Source organism: Coenobita brevimanus, chromosome 3 (genome assembly GCF_032717465.1).
Source record: "Coenobita brevimanus isolate Jiangsu-jjx chromosome 3, ASM3271746v2, whole genome shotgun sequence".
NCBI lineage: Eukaryota > Metazoa > Arthropoda > Malacostraca > Decapoda > Coenobitidae > Coenobita > Coenobita brevimanus.
The window spans coordinates 12,887,483-12,905,882 of record NC_136956.1 but is presented as its reverse complement, the minus strand read 5'-3'; the positions used below and the strand labels follow the sequence as shown (position 1 = coordinate 12,905,882).

The window sequence follows — 18,400 nt, the reverse complement described above, 5'->3', positions numbered from 1 at the left end:
CGCCACGACAGATCCACCATTGACATACTCAATCTCTTAACTCATACCATCCATCAATCAATTGATCTTTTTGGAGAAACTCATGCAGTAGCTCTTGATATCTCTAAAGCTTTCGACAAAGTATGGCACCGTTCCCTGCTGTCCAAACTCCCTTGCTATGGACTAACGTCTTTTGTTCCTTTGATTTCTTCATATCTTAGTGACATGAAAATAAGAGTAAAAGTAGATGATGTATAATCCAATTTCCACTCAATTAACGCCGGCGTCCCGCAGGGATCAGTTCTGGCGCCAATCCTATTTCTGGTTCATATTAATGATCTCTTATCTGTCACCCACAATCCCATTCACTCATATGCAGATGACTCAACACTACATAGTTCATTCACACTCAGACACCCATTTACAAAGTCTAATATCTCTACCTCTCAACTCAGTACAGCCATCTCCATAAATCAAGATCGATCTACGATCAGCGAATGGGGACAAAACAACCTTGTCTCTTTTAATGCTAGTAAAACTAAATATATACAGGTTACTAATGAACAGATATTCCCAGATTCGTATATTACCTTCAGTGCTACTAATATTTCCATCTCCAAAAGTATTGAAACTCTTGGCGTCTCACCTAACAGTGCCCTCAGTTGGACCTCTCATGTCAGATCACTTGCTAAAACCGCCTCAAAGAACCTTGGATTATTGTACAGAGTCCGTAACTTCTTCGCCGATGAGCAGTTAGCTATAATTTATAAGAGTCATGTGCGCTTTCAGCTTGAATATTGGTCAAACTTGTGGAATGGTTGTGGAGAGGTTGCATTAAGACAACTAAACAAAATTCAGAACAAAGCAGTTAGAATGATTAACAACCCTGTCATTACTTATAAACTACCTCCCCTGCATGTAAGAAGGAATGTTGCCTCCCATACGTGATTTTACAGATATTTTTTTGGCAAATGCTTAGACAAAGTTGCGTCCATGGTGCCACCTCTCCATGCCTTCCCTCGTGCTACACAGGCATCTGGTAGTGCTCATGACTGGAATGTCACTCAGCCATATTGCAGAACTTCTGCCTATCAGAATTCTTTCATTCCCCGAACTGCATCTCTCTGGAATTCGCTTCCCCTGAGTTGTTTCCCTCCAAATTTCAACCCACAGCTGTTCAAGCCTAACTGTTACAGATATTTTATGAACGAAGGACGCCAGTAATCTGGTGTATGAATTTTTATTTTTTTACTCATTTGTTTTTCCTTCCTCCGTTCTGTTGTTTATATAAAAAAAAAACTCTCCAACTCGAATTCTTCCCGCTCCTTCTGGCACCTTGCCAAAAACCTTTCTAACAACTTTACCTCATCATCCTTCCCTCCTCTTTTCTACTCTGATGGTTATGTAGCTATTTCTTCTACTGATAAAGCAGATCTCTTCGCACAGACTTTCTCCTCCAATTCCACCTTAGATGATTCCGGTGCTGTTCATCCATCACTTCCCCCCTCTGACTTCCTCATGGCTGACATTAAAATTTCTTCAGCTGATGTATTTTCTGCCATCACTGGCCTCAATACTAACAAGGCATATGGGCCTGATGGGGTCTCTCTTGTTGTTCTCAAGAACTGTGCTTCAGTGCTTACACCCTGCCTAGGCAAACTCTTCCGCCTTTGTCTGTCAACTTGTACCTTTCCTTCTTGCTGGAAGTTTGCTCTCATTCAGCCAGACCCAAAGAAGGATGACCACTCCCAACCCTCCAACTATCGTCCAATTGCTTTAACATCCTGTATTTCAAAAGTTTTCCAGTCAATCCTCAATAGAAAAATTTTAAGGCATCATTCCTATCACAACCTTCTTTCTGATCGTCAGTACAGGTTCCGTCAGGGATGCTCCACTGACGATCTTCTCACCTTCCTTTCAGACTCCTGATCATCCTCCTTTCGGGACTTTGGCGAAAGCTTTGCCATTGCACTTGACATCTCAAAGGCTTTCGATCGAGTCTGGCATAAATCTTTAATTTCAAAACTGCCCTCTTACGGTTTTTATCCTTCTATCTGTGCCTTCATCGCTAGCTTCCTTTCTGGTCGTTCTATAGCTGCTGTTGTAGACGGCCATTGTTCTTCTCCTAGATCTATCAACAGTGGTGTTCCTCAGGCCTCTGTCCTATCACCAACTCTCTTCCTTTTATTCATCAATGACCTTCCAAGCTGTACATCTAACCCTATCCAATCATACGCTGTTGACTCCACCCTTCACCTTTCCATTCGGTTCCCACAACGCCCATTTCAGCAGTTACTTCAACAAACAAGGGATGAGGCTATGGCACACCTAATGTCTGACTTGGCTCGTATCTCTGACTGGGGTAAAAATAATCTGGTTGTTTTTAATGCATCTAAGACTCAGTTCTTACACCTATCAACCCGACAAAATCTTCCACAGGTATACCCACTAATGTTTAATAATATTCAGCTTAATCCTGCATCATCCTTGAACATGCTTGGGGTTTCATTTACTCTGGACTTATCTTGGAAAGATCATATTACATCTCTTGTAAAATCTGCTTCCAAGAGATTGGGTGTGCTAAGCTGACTCCGTTCTTTCTTTACCCCTGCACAATTGTTGACTCTATACAGAGGTTTTTTCCGCCCCTGTGTGGAGTACAATTCTCATGTGTGGGGAGGCTCCCCACATACAGCTTTTCTCAATAAGGTGGAGTCAAAGGCTTTTCGTCTCATTAACTCTCCTCCTCTTACTAACTTCCTTCAACCTCCGTCTCTTCGTCACACTGTTGCTTCTTTATCTCTTTTCTATCACTACTTCAATGGTCACTGCTCCTCTGAACTGTCTGCATGCATTCCTCCACCTTTACGACGGGTGCGTAGCACCTGTCTAGCAGCAATTCCTCATCCCTTTTCTGTCCAACTCTCTAATGCAAGAGTTAACCGTTACTCCCAGTCTTTCATTTATGCAACTGGTGAACTCTGGAACTGTCTCCCTCTATCTGTATTTCCTGCTGCCTATGATCTCCAGTCTTTGAAACGCAGTGTGTCCAGGCATCTCGAAATGATCGGATCTTGAATTTGGCTCTCTATTGTATTTTGTTTTTCTCTTGGAGGGAACTGTTATTGCGGGCTTATTGCCTTTGGTTCCTTCTTCCTGGCATAAAAAAAAAAACCATACCCATGGACTGAATGTTTGTCTGTCTGAATTACTCCTCCCCCCCTCAAAAAAAAAAAAAAAAAGTTCATGTAGATCAGGGGTCGGCAGCCTTTTCAGTGCGAGGGCCAAAGAAAGCTTCTAGGAGCAGCCTGCGGGCCAGAGTGCCAAAGAGAACCCAAAAGTGACAGTGTACAAAAATTTTATAGAAAAGCAGGCAAACCAGTGAAAGAAATTTATTTAAAAACATGCAAATTATTGACTGCCGAAAAGAGTTTGTGACAATATAAAAAAAAATATATATAGAAAAGCAGGCAAGCCAGTGACTAGATTACAAGAAATTTATTGAAATACATGCAAATCAGTGACTGCAGAAAACAGTTTGTGACAATATACAAAAATTTTGTAGAAAAGCAGGCAAACCAGTGACAAGATTACTAGAAATTTATTGAAAAACATGCAAATCAGTGACAGCAGAAAACAGTGCTATCAAGAGACATGCAAATTAGTGGGATGGTTGGTGCTGTTTCCCATGGGGAAGTGATTCATTTAGTTGGCTAGGCTGTTGCGGGCCGGATTGTTATATAAATATCAAGCAGGGTGACGGGCCATGAGTTCAGACTCTGCGGGCCGGATCTGGCCCGCGGCCTGGAGGTTGCCGACCCCTGATGTAATGAAAGAGTGCAAGACTTGCATATGAGTATGGGCGTGATTGGGGGGACGTGTCAGTTCCAGATCAGTATTTATCATGGTCACACACCTACCACTACTGTATTTCAATTTTCTAGCTTATAACATTTATTTTGCCATTGTTGCACACAGACATATTTTGAAATAGAGTTCAATGTGATTCACGTCCCAGATTTTGTGGCAACTTGCCAAGTAGGCTGTCTATGATTGCCCACACGTGCACACATACTCACTCGCATAAATGCACATACGTATGCATTCTTACATACACACATTCACACACAAAAGTCGAAGCAAATGCTGTTTTCCTTCATTATATGATGGTCCTCATGTTAAATTATTGGCCTTAAGGGTCTGGTGTGTGCCGTGTGTGCCAACCAGTTTTCCTGGCCTGGATTCATCTGGGGGCGAGGCTCCTTAGAGTACACGGTAGTGTGCCCTTTCATGTGAAGTTACATGTTCCCATCCTGTCCATATTCTCTTAATGACATTAAGTTTGCCACTCACAATGACAGGCACTGCAACACAACTTCTATGAACTTCTCACTCTGCACTCCAGAAACTGTTCTACATCTTTACCCATGCGTGAAGCACAAGATTTTTAGTGACATAATGGCGTGTTCACCAGCCCTACAGATTAGTTGCCTTTCATGACGTCTATAACATGACATGCAAATAAATAGGGGAACGACAAGCAATATCAGAGGGTGTGCAAGCGACATTTACATTACATTGTCATTGCATTATACGCGTAAAAGTCCAGGCTTTGACCCATGGAACATGAAACCATTCTTTTTTTAACAGTAATCCATTACTTTTTTTTAACAGTAATCCATTACGTGAGGCTTAACTTTAAGCATGGAATAATTCTGATACCAGAAAGTATGATTTCTCTTATCAGTTACGCCACCAACTTTACCTCAACGTTTGAAGAGTTTCGTTTATCCCCCATAAACTATAGGCAATATATTCAGAAAATATCACAAGTGCTGACAGCGATGATCATTTAAATAAGAGGTGACCATTCCTGCAATATTCTGACCGATTAGGAACACGTGGGAAGAATATAATACTTAATGAAGGATTCCTGCTTTTTTTTTTTTTTTTCGAAATTTATTGCTTAGGAAGTTTCAATAACCATTTTTTTTTTCATGCGATAAGAAGGAACCAAAGGTCATGAGCCCGCAAATTGTTTTCTCCAAGAAAAAAACATGAACAAGATAACTAGATAACACTGCTTAAGATGTCTGTTACAATTCGAGAATTCCATATCTATGATGTCAGAAATACGGCGAGGACAACTGACACTTGGCTTTCATTGAACACAGCCGCACAATATCCGACAAATTTAATTGTTCCAGTACTTAAAAGGGTATTAGCCATATGATAAGTTTGTTTACCTATCACATTCTTGTATACCCTAGATTACAGTATATCAAAGTAAAGAATTACCAACTTCACAGTGATAGCAATTGCTCCTAATCCTCTTAGTCTTAATTATGCTGAATAAAATAACTTTAAATAAAGGTATCATATTTTTACATCAAATATCATTCATTCATTGCCAGACGCCATGTATTCCAAACAGGGTGGCCAAGGGCTTAGAGTTAATTGTTTTACAGGGAGGGGCACTAATCCTCCACCAACCCCACTTGACACGTAGGGAGAACGTTTGCCAACAGCATCTGGTGTTCCCAGGCGGTCACCCATCCAAGTACTAACCAGACCCAACGTTGCTTAACTCCGCTGATCGAACGGGAAGCGGTGTACATCAAACATATTATAGAAAAAAAAATTGTAAATATAAACAGAGACAGTGCATTAGCTTTTTCTGTCATAACAAGTAATATGCCAGTAACAAACCACGCTGGATACTTTGGGTGAGAGGACACGACATAATGATACATTAATGATATAGTCCTTTGGTGAAAATACATGCTTTGATACAGATATATTGTGCATGTTAATATTATTTATTAAAGCCCTGGGTATTTAATAATCTTCCATGACATAGATGTCGCAGAAATTGGTGATACTCGTACGTTTGTTTAAAAAATGACATTTATTTTTAATATTTATAACTAACTGAAAATGTCACGTTTGACTACATGGATACGTTTAAATTTCAGCAAGTACAGCCGTATTTAAAAAGTCAATTACTCAATTATACAGTACGGATTAGTCTACATAATCAAGTAAAAATATTAATATCTAAAACATCAGTTCTTCATTTGGGGGAAAAGTAAGATTCCAATAGCATATTGATATCAATATTGGCGGTGTATGTCTAAGGAAATCCAGTCTAGATAATCAAGTAAAAATATTAATATCTAAAACATCAGTTCGTCGTTCATATAAAAAATTAAGATTCCAATAGAATATTTGCATCAATAGTGGCAGTGTATGTCTATGCAAAACCGACTCACCTATTGACAGAATCTGTTGGATCACAGAGAAATGTGGAGAGTAGAAAAGATAACGGTAAAGGTGAAGCATGTCATGTCATAATATGTGAATCTTCAGTAATTTACAGACCTTTTGGTTAATTAATACTAAAGCCGAAATATTAATGAGCCAGATGTAATAATGATCATTCGAGGGCAAGGTAGAACAAAATAGGGTATAAACAGGTGTTGCAAATAAAGAAAAATCCTTGTTGAATACGGTCAGAGAGGGTCAGTGTAGATATTCCTGGTCTAATGCTCACTCCAACCCCCATTTTCTGATATAATTATATCTCACATCCACAGCATTACGAGTATTCTCGCAAGCCACTGCCAATAGTTGGGAATGCGTGCGAAGACATCCCATTCATCTCTTGCAAAATTATCAGTCGTGGCAAGGGTCCTTTCTTCTTCTGACCATCATGGCCCACACATTCGCAGTTGCATATACTGTATATCACACCCTTCACCTGGCCAGTTAACGCCTTCATTTCGGTGGTCCTTATTACCTCCGCCAAGGGATTATGTTTTACTCCGCATTTGTTTGTTTGTTTGTTTGTCTCTCTGTCTGTCTGTTAACAGGATTACTCAGAAAGTTTGAAAGGATTTTGATGAAATTTTGTGGAAGGGTGGGCCATGGGCCAAGGAAAAAATGATTAAATTTTGGGCCGGATCCGGATTCGTAGTATCCCGCACAATATCTCCAAAAGTTCCCAATAAATTTCAATGGAATTTTGTGGAACGATGGGCCAAGGACTAAGAAAGCATTGATTATATTTTAGGGCTGATCCAGATCCTATATCCACGGATCCGGATCTGTGATTACTCAAAATGTTATAAACGGATTTTGATGAAATTTTGTGGAAAGGTGGGCCATGGGCCAAAGAAAAAATGAATAAATTTGGGGGCAGATACGGATTCGGATCCAATATTCACGGATCCGGATCCGGATCCTTTTTAATGCTAATGGCATTGGCGGAGATATGCTCTCACTCAGCCCTTTCTAATTTTATTCTTACTACTGACAAGCTATTTAATCATCCTCGAAAAGTCTTCTGGAACTGAAGTTTTATTGGAGATTGCTTAAAAACCCCCATCAATATTGTTTATTTTGTAGTGTGATCACAAATATCTATAGTAGTAAAAAAAAAAAAAAAAAAAAATTATTAAATATATTCAAACTATACGGTTGGTGTCCAAAGTGATAGATCTTGCGCAAAATATGTAGGGTTTGGAATGGCATTCTTACGAATAAAAGCCTACTGTTTGTTCATAAAATTTCCATTATGGAGGCCGGCAATTATTGTGAAGTCCGTTAAACCACGAATGTACAGTATTACCTCTGCTAAAGAGGTTATGTTTTTGCCTGCGTTGGTTTGTTTGTCTGTCTGTTAGCAGGATTACTCAGAAGTTATGAACGGATTTTGATGAGATTCTATGGATGAGCCATTGGCCAAGATATAAATGATTACATTTTGGGGCGTATCCAGATCCGGATCCAGGGTATCTCGCACAATATCTCCAAAAGTTCTCAATGAATTTCAATGAAATTTTGTGGAAAGGTAGGCCATGGACCAACAAAGAAATTGTTAAATGTGGGGGCTGATCCGGATCCGGATCCGAATCCTATATCCACGGATCTGTCAGCAGGGTTAATCAATAAGTAAAGAACGGATTTTGATGAAATTTTGTGGAAGAGAGGACCACATCAGCCAAAGAAGAAATTACTAAACTTTGGGGCGGATCCGGATCTGGATCCGGAGTATCCGGCACAATATCTCCTAAAGTTCTCCATGAATTTCAATGAATGTTTGTGGAAAGGTGGGCCATGGACCAAGAAAGAACTGTTTAATTTGGGAGACGGATCCGGATCTAGATCCTATATCCACAGATCCGGATCCGGATCCTTTTTAACGGTAATGGCATTGACGGAGGCATGCGCTCTCTGAGTGCTTTCTAGTTAACCATGTTTCACCTACTCCGTGAAGAAGCCACGGCATCAGATGCAGGATATATCAGATATTGATGTAAATACACTTTTCAGTAGAATCAGACAGTCATATAACACAGTCGCAAGTATTACGCTGTACATATGGCTCAATCGGTAGAGAGGTGGCCTGCAGTCCAACCGGACCCAGGCTCAAACCCCCGCTGGGGCAGAGAACAGTTTAAGGATTTGGATTTCATAAAATAAGACTTTTCTGATCTACCAGATGACCCGACGACAGGTCGTAAAAACACCCCCGCAAACACATATACATCAGTCCCGTACGTAGAAGCCCTAGCATGTACTCAATATGGACGGTGGGTGTTAGCGCCGAAGTGGTGACATGTAAAGGTCTATGGTATGTAGGAGGACTACTGGGTCTAGGAAGTAGGCTGTGAAAACTATGCCCAGAGTCGGACACATTAAAAAAAAAAAAAAAAGTATCTGACATTATACTAACAGGTAAACATGGAAGACTTAGTGTCCGTATTTCACTTAAGCTGCAGCTTACTTTCATTGTTTCATGATGTGTCATTCTTTCATTTTTATTTGTGATTTTGAAGCTGGTCTATTCAACCCAAGCTATAGCTCCTTTTGCCCTTTGGAGTAAGCTCATCCTTGATTAAGAACCACTGCCCAAAACCTCATGTCCGCATCCATCCTTTAAGTGACAAAATGATTTGGCCACCCCCTTTTTCATACAGAACATTTCTCTGTGTGTATATGTGCATGTGTGTGAATGTGTATGTTTGTGGGTGCTTTTGTGGGTGCGTGTTTATGTGTGTATGCGTTTGTGTGTGTGCATGTATGTGTGTATGTTTACGTGTGTATGGGTGTGTGTATGTGCGTGTGTTTGTGCGCGTGTGTGTATGTGTGTTCGTTTAAGTGTGTGTGTGTGTGTGTGTGTGTGTGTGTGTGTGTGTGTGTGTGTGTGATTTTGCGTGATACTTGGTGTGTGGTGTGATGTGGTATGAAAGGTGCGATATGTGCTTAAACGTGTATGAAAGGTGCGATGTATGTGGCGTGTAGTGGGAATGTGTGTATGGTGTGGTGTAGTGTGGTGTGATGTTAATATGTGTGTGGTGTGGTTTGGCATGGTGTGAATGTGTGTGTGGTATTGTGTGATGCAGTGTGAATGTATATATATATATATATATATATATATATATATATATATATATATATATATATATATATATATATATATATATATATTTAATAACGGAACAGAGGAAGGAGAACAAATGAATAAAAAAAAATAATCCATACACCAAATTACTGGTGTCCTCTGTTCATAAAATATCTGTAACAGTTAGACTTGAACAGCTGTCTGTTAAAATTTGGAGGGAAACAACTCTGGGGAAACAAGTTCCAGGGAGATGCAGTTCGGGGAATGAAAGAATTCTGATAGGCAGAAGTTCTGCAATATGGTTGAGTGACATTCCAGTCATGAGCGCTACCAGATGCCCGTGTAGCACGAGGGAAGGCATGGAGAGGTGGCACCATGGACGCAACTTCGTCTGAGCATTTGCCATAAAAATATCTGTAAAATAATGCAAGGGAGGCAACATTCCTTCTTACTTGCAGGGGAGGTAGTTTATTTGTAATGGCAGGATTGTTAATAATTCTAACAGCTTTGTTCTGAATTTTATCTTTTTTTTTTTTTTTTTTTAATGCAACCTCTCCACAACCATTCCACAAGGGTGAGCAATATTCAAGCTGAGAGCGCACATGACTCTTATAAATTATAGCCAAATGCTCATCAGCGAAGAAGTTACGGACTCTGTACAATAATCCAAGTTTCTGTGAGGCGGTTTTAGCAAGTGATCTAACATGAGATGTCCACGTGAGGGCATTGTTAAGTGAGACGCCAAGAATTTCAATACTTTTGGAGATGGGAATATTAGTGGCACTGAAGGTAATGGACGAATCTGGTAATATCTGTCTATTAGTAAATTACATATATTTAGTTTTAATAGCATTAAAAGAGAGAAGGTTGTTTTCTCCCCATTTACTGATCGTAGATAGGTCTTGATTTATGGAGATGGCTGTACTGAGTTGAGAGGTAGAGATATTAGACTTTGCAAATGGGTGTCTGAGTGTGAATGAACTATGTAGTGTTGAGTCATCTGCGTATGAATGGATGGGATTGCGGATGACAGATAAGAGATCATTAATATGAACCAGGAATAGGGTTGGCGCCAGAACTGACCTTTGCGGCACGCCGGCGTTAATTGAGTGGAAATTGGAATATACATCATATACTTTACTCTTATTTTCCCGTCACTAAGATATGAAGAAATCAAGGGAACAAAAGACGTTAGTCCATAGCAAGGGAGTTTGGACAGCAGGGAACGGTGCCATATGTGTGTTGTGTTGTGTGGTTTGGTGCGAATGTGTATGTGGTGTGGTGTGGTATGAATGTGTGGCTGGCGGGAATGTGTGTGTGGTGTGGTGTGGTGTGTTTTGTTTGGTGTGGTGTGTCGTGTGTGTGGTGTGGTATGTTGTGTGTGGTGTGGTATGGTGTGGTGTGTGCGGTGTGGTATGGTGTGGTGTGTGCGGTGTGGTATGGTGTGGTGTGTGTGGTGTGGTGTTTTGTGTGTGGTGTGGTATGGTGTGGTGTGTGTGGTGTGGAGTGGTGTAGTGTGGTATGGTGTGAAGTGTGTGATGTGACTGGATGTTGTATGGATTGCTTGCTGTCTCAGTTTTGTTGTGTGGTGTGGTGTAATTGAATGTTTGTGGGTGTGTGTCCTTGTCCGTAGAGTTGTGTGATGTAGTGTGTGTTGCGTAGTTAAGAAAGATGTGTTGTGGTATGGTGTAGCGTATGCGGGGTGTGTAATGTAGTTTGGCGTTGTAGTGTGTGATGTGGTTTGTGTTGTGGTGAGGTGTGGTGTGGTGTGGTATGGTTTGACGGTGTCCATGGTGTGATTTAGCGTTGTGATGTGGTTTGGCGTGTGTGATGTGTGTGGTAAGGTGTGTGTTGTGTGTGTGATGTGTGTGATATGTTGTGTTTTGTCGTGTGTATGATGTGTGTGGTGTCTTGTCGTTTGCGTGATGTGCGTGGTATATTGTCATGTGTGTGATGTGCGTGATGTGGTATGTTTTGTCGTGTGTGTGTGTGTGTGTGTGTGTGTGTGTGTGTGTGTGTGTGTGTGTGTGTGTGTGTGTGTGTGTGTGTGTGTGTGTGTGTGTGCGTGTGTGTGTGATGTTCGTCTGTCCTGTCGTGTGTGTGGTGTGTTTTGTCGTGTGTGTGTGTGATGTGCGTGGTGTGATGTGGTTTATCGTGTGTTTGCGACGTGCGTGGTGATGGTGTGTGTGTGTGTGTGTGTGTGTGTGTGGTTTATCGTGTGTGTGCGATGTGTGTGTGTGTGTGTGTGTGATATGCATTGTGTGGTGTGTTTTGTCGGAATGTGTGTGTGTGTGTGTGTGTGTGTGTGTGTGTGTGTGTGTGTGTGTGTGATATGCATTGTGTGGTGTGTTTTGTCGGAATGTGTGTGTGTGTGTGTGTGTGTGTGTGTGTCCGTGTGTGTGTGTGTGATATGCATTGTGTGGTGTGTTTTGTCGGAATGTGTGTGTGTGTGTGTGTGTGTGTGTGTGTGTGTGTGTGTGTGTGTGTGATATGCATTGTGTGGTGTGTTTTGTTGGAATGTGTGTGTGTGTGTGTGTGTGTGTGTGTGTGTGTGTGTGTGTGTGTGTGTGTGTGTGTGTGTGTGTGTGTGTGTGTGTGTGTGTGTGTGTGTGTGTGTGTGTGTGTGTGTGTGTGTGTGTGTGATATGCATTGTGTGGTGTGTTTTGTTGGAATGTGTGTGTGTGTGTGTGTGTGTGTGTGTGTGTGTGTGTGTGTGTGTGTGTGTGTGTGAGTGTGTGTGTGTGTGTGTGATATGCATTGTGTGGTGTGTTTTGTCGGAATGTGTGTGTGTGTGTGTGTGTGTGTGTGTGTGTGTGTGTGTGTGATATGCATGGTGTGGTGTGTTTTGTCATGTGTGTCACGTGGTGGGGTTCTCTTTGATTCTGAGTCGGTGTTGTGTCATATGCTTTGATGTGTAGTGTGTTTTGGAGTAGAGTGTTGTGTCATGTGCTTTGCAAGGTATGGTGTACTGAGTACTGTGTGATGTTATATCCTGTGTTTTTTGGTCTAGTCTGTGGTACGATATTCGGTGTTGGCTTCTTATTGTGTGATAATGTGTGGTGGCATGCTATGGTAGTCATGGAAGGGGGACGTTCTCTTACAATGTTAAAATTTCACACCATCTCTATGTGTTACATGAACGAAAATTTTGATATGAATGTAAACTTCGGGCATTGCAAAACAAAGCCTCATGACAGGACACCTCCTTCCTCACTGCACTTTTTTTTTTTTTGCCTAAACTAGTTTCAAATTACTACACATTGCTCTGGGTGATTGCTTCGGCGTTCGGCCCCTTTCCCTCGACTAACCCCTTCGTTCAATCCGTCTTCCATAGAAATCTGCTGCTTGTTCGAAACATGCATGACTTTAACTTGAACCTTTTTTTCCAAATTGAAATAATTAAATTTGTTAAGCATTCAGTATTCATTCTCAGTATTGCATTTGATTATGGCCAGCAACACCTCTGAGTATATAAATTCCTAGTGTAGGAAGTGATGCTACTATTTAGACTGGGGTTCATACAGGTACAAACGTTCAACGTTCAGCATACCACCTGAGTCGTATGAAGCTGCAAGACTTACAGTGTTACCACATCAAAAAGTGAGGGGCTGGATGGGTAAGGACCACAACTTTTGAGTGACTAAACAAACGATCACATACCTTCCTGGTGGAGGTAGAGGTATATGGCTCTTAGGTGCTCAATGTTTGTAACAGCAGCCAGCTCCCCGCCCAGCCCGTGGCACGACTGTCTGGCCTCGGTCCAGGTCTGGTCAGCCCAGGTCATAAAGGCCAGACACAAGCCGTCCACGGTTACAAAGAAGGGCGGGCAATCCAAAGCAGGCACCGACATAGACACTGTGTAGAGACAGTGTTAATGAAAAATTCTGGAATAATATTGGACACTAATGTTATGTGTTTGTATAAGCAGTAGCAGCAACATAATAGTTAATTTCTTCGTTTACTCCACAGCTGATTATCAACATGTTAGCACTACAACTGTCCAGGCTTATGTTTTCTGACTTAAGTTAGGGAGATCAATTGAATCTAGCCAGGGTTGGACAAATAAAGTTACTTGTGAATATTGGTTCGCCTATTCTTTTGTGATCTCAGGTCAGTGTACAGTCGGTATAGTCTAATATTACACTTTCTAAGGAAAACGACTTCTGAAGTACTGTATATTCTGCTAATTAAGTAAAAGTATTAGTGACTATAGAAAAATCAAATTTAAACTTGTGTTTAAAATGTACAGGGTATCTAAAATACGTATTCGTTGATTTATCGTATCAAATGACACATGCTTCCCCTTGAAGAAGTATTTCTTTTACCCTCCACCTGACAGAGTCAGAGGAGGGTATTGTTATCAAAGGGGTCAGTAAGTGATCGTCCATAAGAGTTGGGCGGCAGGGCGGCTGGCCAGGCATGGAGATTTCATTTCCGGGCCAAAACTCAGTATGTATCCACTGCAGCCATGAAATCTTATGTGTCTTATAGTGACCTGGTGCCTTTTGATAGGTAGAATGCTGTGTCTTAAGCAATTTTTTTGAAAGTATTGAAAAAGAAAAAATCCAGGTATTTCAGTGCAACCTCTGCATGCAATCTAAAAGGCCCAGGTTACGTGTCCTCATGGCATTCTCCTTACGCCCACCTTTAAAATAAAAGATGGAGGAGGGGATGAGGGCTGTCATGCGCCTGCTTAGGTATGCAAAGAGGTGGGAGGTATGTGCTTGGTCAGCTGGAGGGCTGCAACAGCATAGTATTGCTTATGATTTTGTTTCTGGGTGTTGTAGGGTCAGTTAAAAAAAGAAGGTTAGATTTAAATTAATTTGTCAGCTATAAAAGTTGCACAGCATATCTTTTAATATGATAAAGGTCAAGTAAAATATCTGTCCGTGATTAGAATTTATCACTGATAACAGAACAAATGATTCAAAATCTCTTCTTCACCCTCCGTACTCTCTTATGTTTATTTCTGTTGAGCACATGTTTATCAGCCTCGTCCCACTGGTTCTCTCGATACTCATACCATTTTAACATACCCTTTTCGTTTTTTTCGTCATCATACCGGTATTACCGCCTGCTTCTCTCTCTCTCTCTCTCTCTCTCTCTCTCTCTCTCTCTCTCTCTAACACATATTACTACTCATAAAACATATTATGCTCTTCATTTCCATCACATCCATGTCTTTTCCTGACAGTAATTTAAGCCTATGCCATGCATATATATCAATGACAGTCAGCATCTTACATCCATAAATATATACTGTCTTTTGTGTATATATATATATATATATATATATATATATATATATATATATATATATATATATACTTTTTCGCACACTGGAGAGTGAGGATTCGCGCCCCGCCAGGGTAATAAATTTTAGGAGCGTTCTGGCCACGTACTGGATTGGCAGACACAAAGGATGCTGTGGTTGAACCATAAACTATAAAGTATGCTTGCACCCAGTCGACTTGCGCGGGCCGATTACACTTGGTTCACAGACTACACACACATCCAAAGCCACTCGAACACAACAATTACACTTACAAGCACTTCACACCCTAAATACAATCTCTACCAGACAGCTTAAGCCACTTGGTAGAGATACATTGGCTGTATCGTCCCCACTTCTGTTGAGATAGGCCGGTCCTGCAGTGGATACTCAAAAGGCTCCAACATGCTTGCATGTGTCGGCCTTGGTCACCCAATGGCGGCTTTCCACGCTGCACGATCCATTGCAGCCTCCCTGTTCAGTCCCTTAACCCTGAGGTCACACTTAATGACCTCGTCCCATGTCTTTCTCGGTCTACCCCTCATAAGTCCACCCTCAGTATTAACACTTCTCACCTTCCTCACCCAATTATCATCCCCCATCCTCTCCACATCTCCAAACCATCTCAATCTACCTCTCCTCATCACGACACCAATACAGTCCAGTCCCATCCTACCTCTCAACTCTTCCATCGTAAACCCAGCCCCTCCAGGCCTTGGACACAGGGATGCACTGCACATCCACCTAATCGTTGTCATTTCTGTACGTCTGAGCTGGTGCATATCTTCCTCCTTCACTGCCCAGGTCTCACTACCATACAGCATTACACTCCTAACACATGCTGCATACAAAGACCCCTTAGCACGTAGGAAGAGTCCTCTCAATGTCAGGAGAGGCAAGAGCTCCCTGAACTTCTTCCAACCACTTCTCACCCTAGCCACAGAGCTAGCTCCAGCCCCACCTCCAGCACACAACATGTCTCCCAAATAACAAAACTCTTCCACACACTCAAGAGATTCACCAGCAAGTTCAATCCTTTCACATCTAACAATCTCCACCTGCTCACCCCGACACACCGTACACATAAAATCAGCATTATCTCACAGTCTACCTCTGATACCACTACATCTCTTATGTATCACAAACACTGCACAAAATGGAATTACTTCCCACGCCCTTGTGGCAAACTGCACATGGCCACTCTCCCTTGTCTTTGACAGTACCGCCACCAACCCTAGATATCATCACTTTTGTGTTGTCTGCATTTACCCTTAAGCCCTTGTGCCCCATACCATCTCTCCACTTCCTAAACCTTTCCTCCACCTCCCTTTTGTTCTCTGCAATCAACACCAAATCATCAGCATACAACTCCCATGGGAGTCCTTTTCTAAAGTCACACGAAAGGGCTTCAAGTACCATAATAAACAACATGGGACTCAAGACTGACTCCTGATGCACACCAACATTCACGGAAAACTCGTCACTCAAATCTCCATTCACTCTTACCTGGGTGTGAGCACCCACATACATAGCCATAACCACCCTAACCAGCCACTCCTCCAAGCCAAGCTTTCTCATTGCCGACTTCACCACCTCTCTAGGGACTCTGTCAAAGGCCTTTTCCAAATCAACAAAAACAAAATAAAGATCCCTTCTCCTACCAATATATTTTTCCTGAAGCTGTCGAACAATGAATATAGCATCATTGGTCCCCCTACCTGGCATAAACCCAAACTGCATCTCATCAATATTCACTCTTTCTCTAATCATACCTTCTAAAACTCTCTCCATTACCTTCATTATCTGATCTAAAAGCTTTATACCTCTATAATTTCCTCTTTCCAGGGCATCACCCTTCCCTTTATACACATTTACAATTACACTCTTCAGCCAATCATCTGGGACAACACACTCATAAATAATCCTATTTATCAGGTCAGTGACTAACCTCACCCCTATATCGCCTGAGGCCTTCAACATTTCGGCAGTCAACCCAGACACACCTGCTGCCTTCCCCACCTTCATCCTGCCTATTGCCTCACTCACAGTAGCAGCATCAATCAAAGGCCAAGGGCCAGACACTGGATCTGCTGGCTCCAAACCTTCCCTGTCGCAGTCAAACTCCTCATTCAACAACCGGTTATAATGCTCTCTCCATGCATCTTTAATATCCTCACTGTTCACCACTACCCTTCCTTCATCATTCTTCACACACTGCTCACCTATAATATCCCGATTATCTCTCTTCACCTGACCTGCCACCCTAAATATCATATTTTTCCTTTCCTCATGATTTAGGTTATCAAGTAATAGTCTTTGTGACTCAGACTTTGCCCTGTATACCCTACTTCTAGCCATTCGCTTGGCAGCCAAATATTCCTCTTCGCTACCACCCTTCTTCCATTCCCGGAAAAGCCTTCTTTTCTCCTTAACTGCAGCTTCTACACCCTTTTCCCACCACCAAGTTACTTTATGTCTTGGTGGTCCTCTTGTCCAACCGCATGTTACATCAGCAACTCTCAAGAAATTGTTCTTGAGGGCTCTTTACTGTTCATTAACGCCTCTGTCTACAGCTCCCTGTTCAGCCACCACTCTCCTCAACTCGCTATAGAAGGCATCCCTTACTACTTGGTTTTTCAGCTTCCATATTTTCCTCCTAGGTACATAAGTCCTCCTTTTCATCACTTGTTCTTTAAGCACCATATCACAAATCAATAGTTTGTGCTGCTGCACACACTCCTCACTTCCTATAACTTTAACATCCCTCACTAACCTCCTATCGGCCCTCCTAACCAGAAAATAATCTATCTGATTGCTATTTCCCCCAGACTCATATGTAATTAACCTACTGTCTCTTTTCCTAAAATATGTGTTGTACACAATCATGTCCGTTGCCTCCCCAAACTCGAGTATCCTTTCCCTTTCTGCATTCCTTATACCATATGCACATCCCCCATGCACTCCTTCATAACGTTGTGCTGCTTCACCTACATGACCATTTAAGTCCCGTCCCAAAATCACTATCTCATCATCCCGCATACCACCCACTACACGTATTAAATCATCCCAAAATCTATCTTTCTCTGCTTCATCCAATCCTGCCTGTAGAACATATGCCGATATAATTGCAGCTATCTTTCTACCCAACAGAATTTTCACTACCAATATCCTGTCACTTACTCTCAAAACATTCATAACATATTCCACCCATTTCTCCGCAACCATCACACCAACGCCTCTATATCCGTCTGTCCCCCCTGCCAAAACAACTTATAGCAACAGTCCTTCCAAACAATCTTTCTGGTTGATCCACGCCTGTACTGGACTTCCTGCAAACACGCAACATCCACCCACCTCCTACCGAATGCCTCAACGACTTCCCCCGCTCTTCCCCTCAAACTTCCTACATTCCATGAACCCACCCTGATCCCCTTGGGTGATTTACTGTCCTCAGGCTTGCTTTGAAACTTATTTTGTTTTGTCATCTTCAGTATTAAATATTAATAAAGGGGGATAGACAAAGCACAGGCCCCACTCACTGCACAGTCCCAGGTCCAGGCAATGGATATGGGACCCTTAGCCCACCAGCTTACCAGTGGCTGTGGTAGTGGCCTCGGGGCACCCTACCAGGACAGCTGCAGGGACACCCTCCAAGCGCGCCTTGGCACTGCAACTATCCTGCCATTATACACCCACTGATAGGGCAGCCTCCTGGGGCGCTACCCCCAGGTTCAGGCCCTTGT

At 42.0% G+C, this 18,400-nt stretch overlaps 1 protein-coding gene across 1 annotated transcript in view; it reads right to left on the bottom strand.

Annotated features, from left to right (window-relative positions):
- The window catches only part of LOC145393212 (macrophage mannose receptor 1-like), a 147,599-nt gene that overhangs the window by 29,648 nt on the left and 99,551 nt on the right, over positions 1–18,400 (bottom strand). Inside the window, exon 5 of the mRNA XM_080267415.1 lies at positions 13,046–13,240. Within this exon, the coding sequence (XP_080123541.1) occupies positions 13,046–13,240 (195 nt within the window). The remainder of the gene's footprint in view (positions 1–13,045; positions 13,241–18,400) is intronic.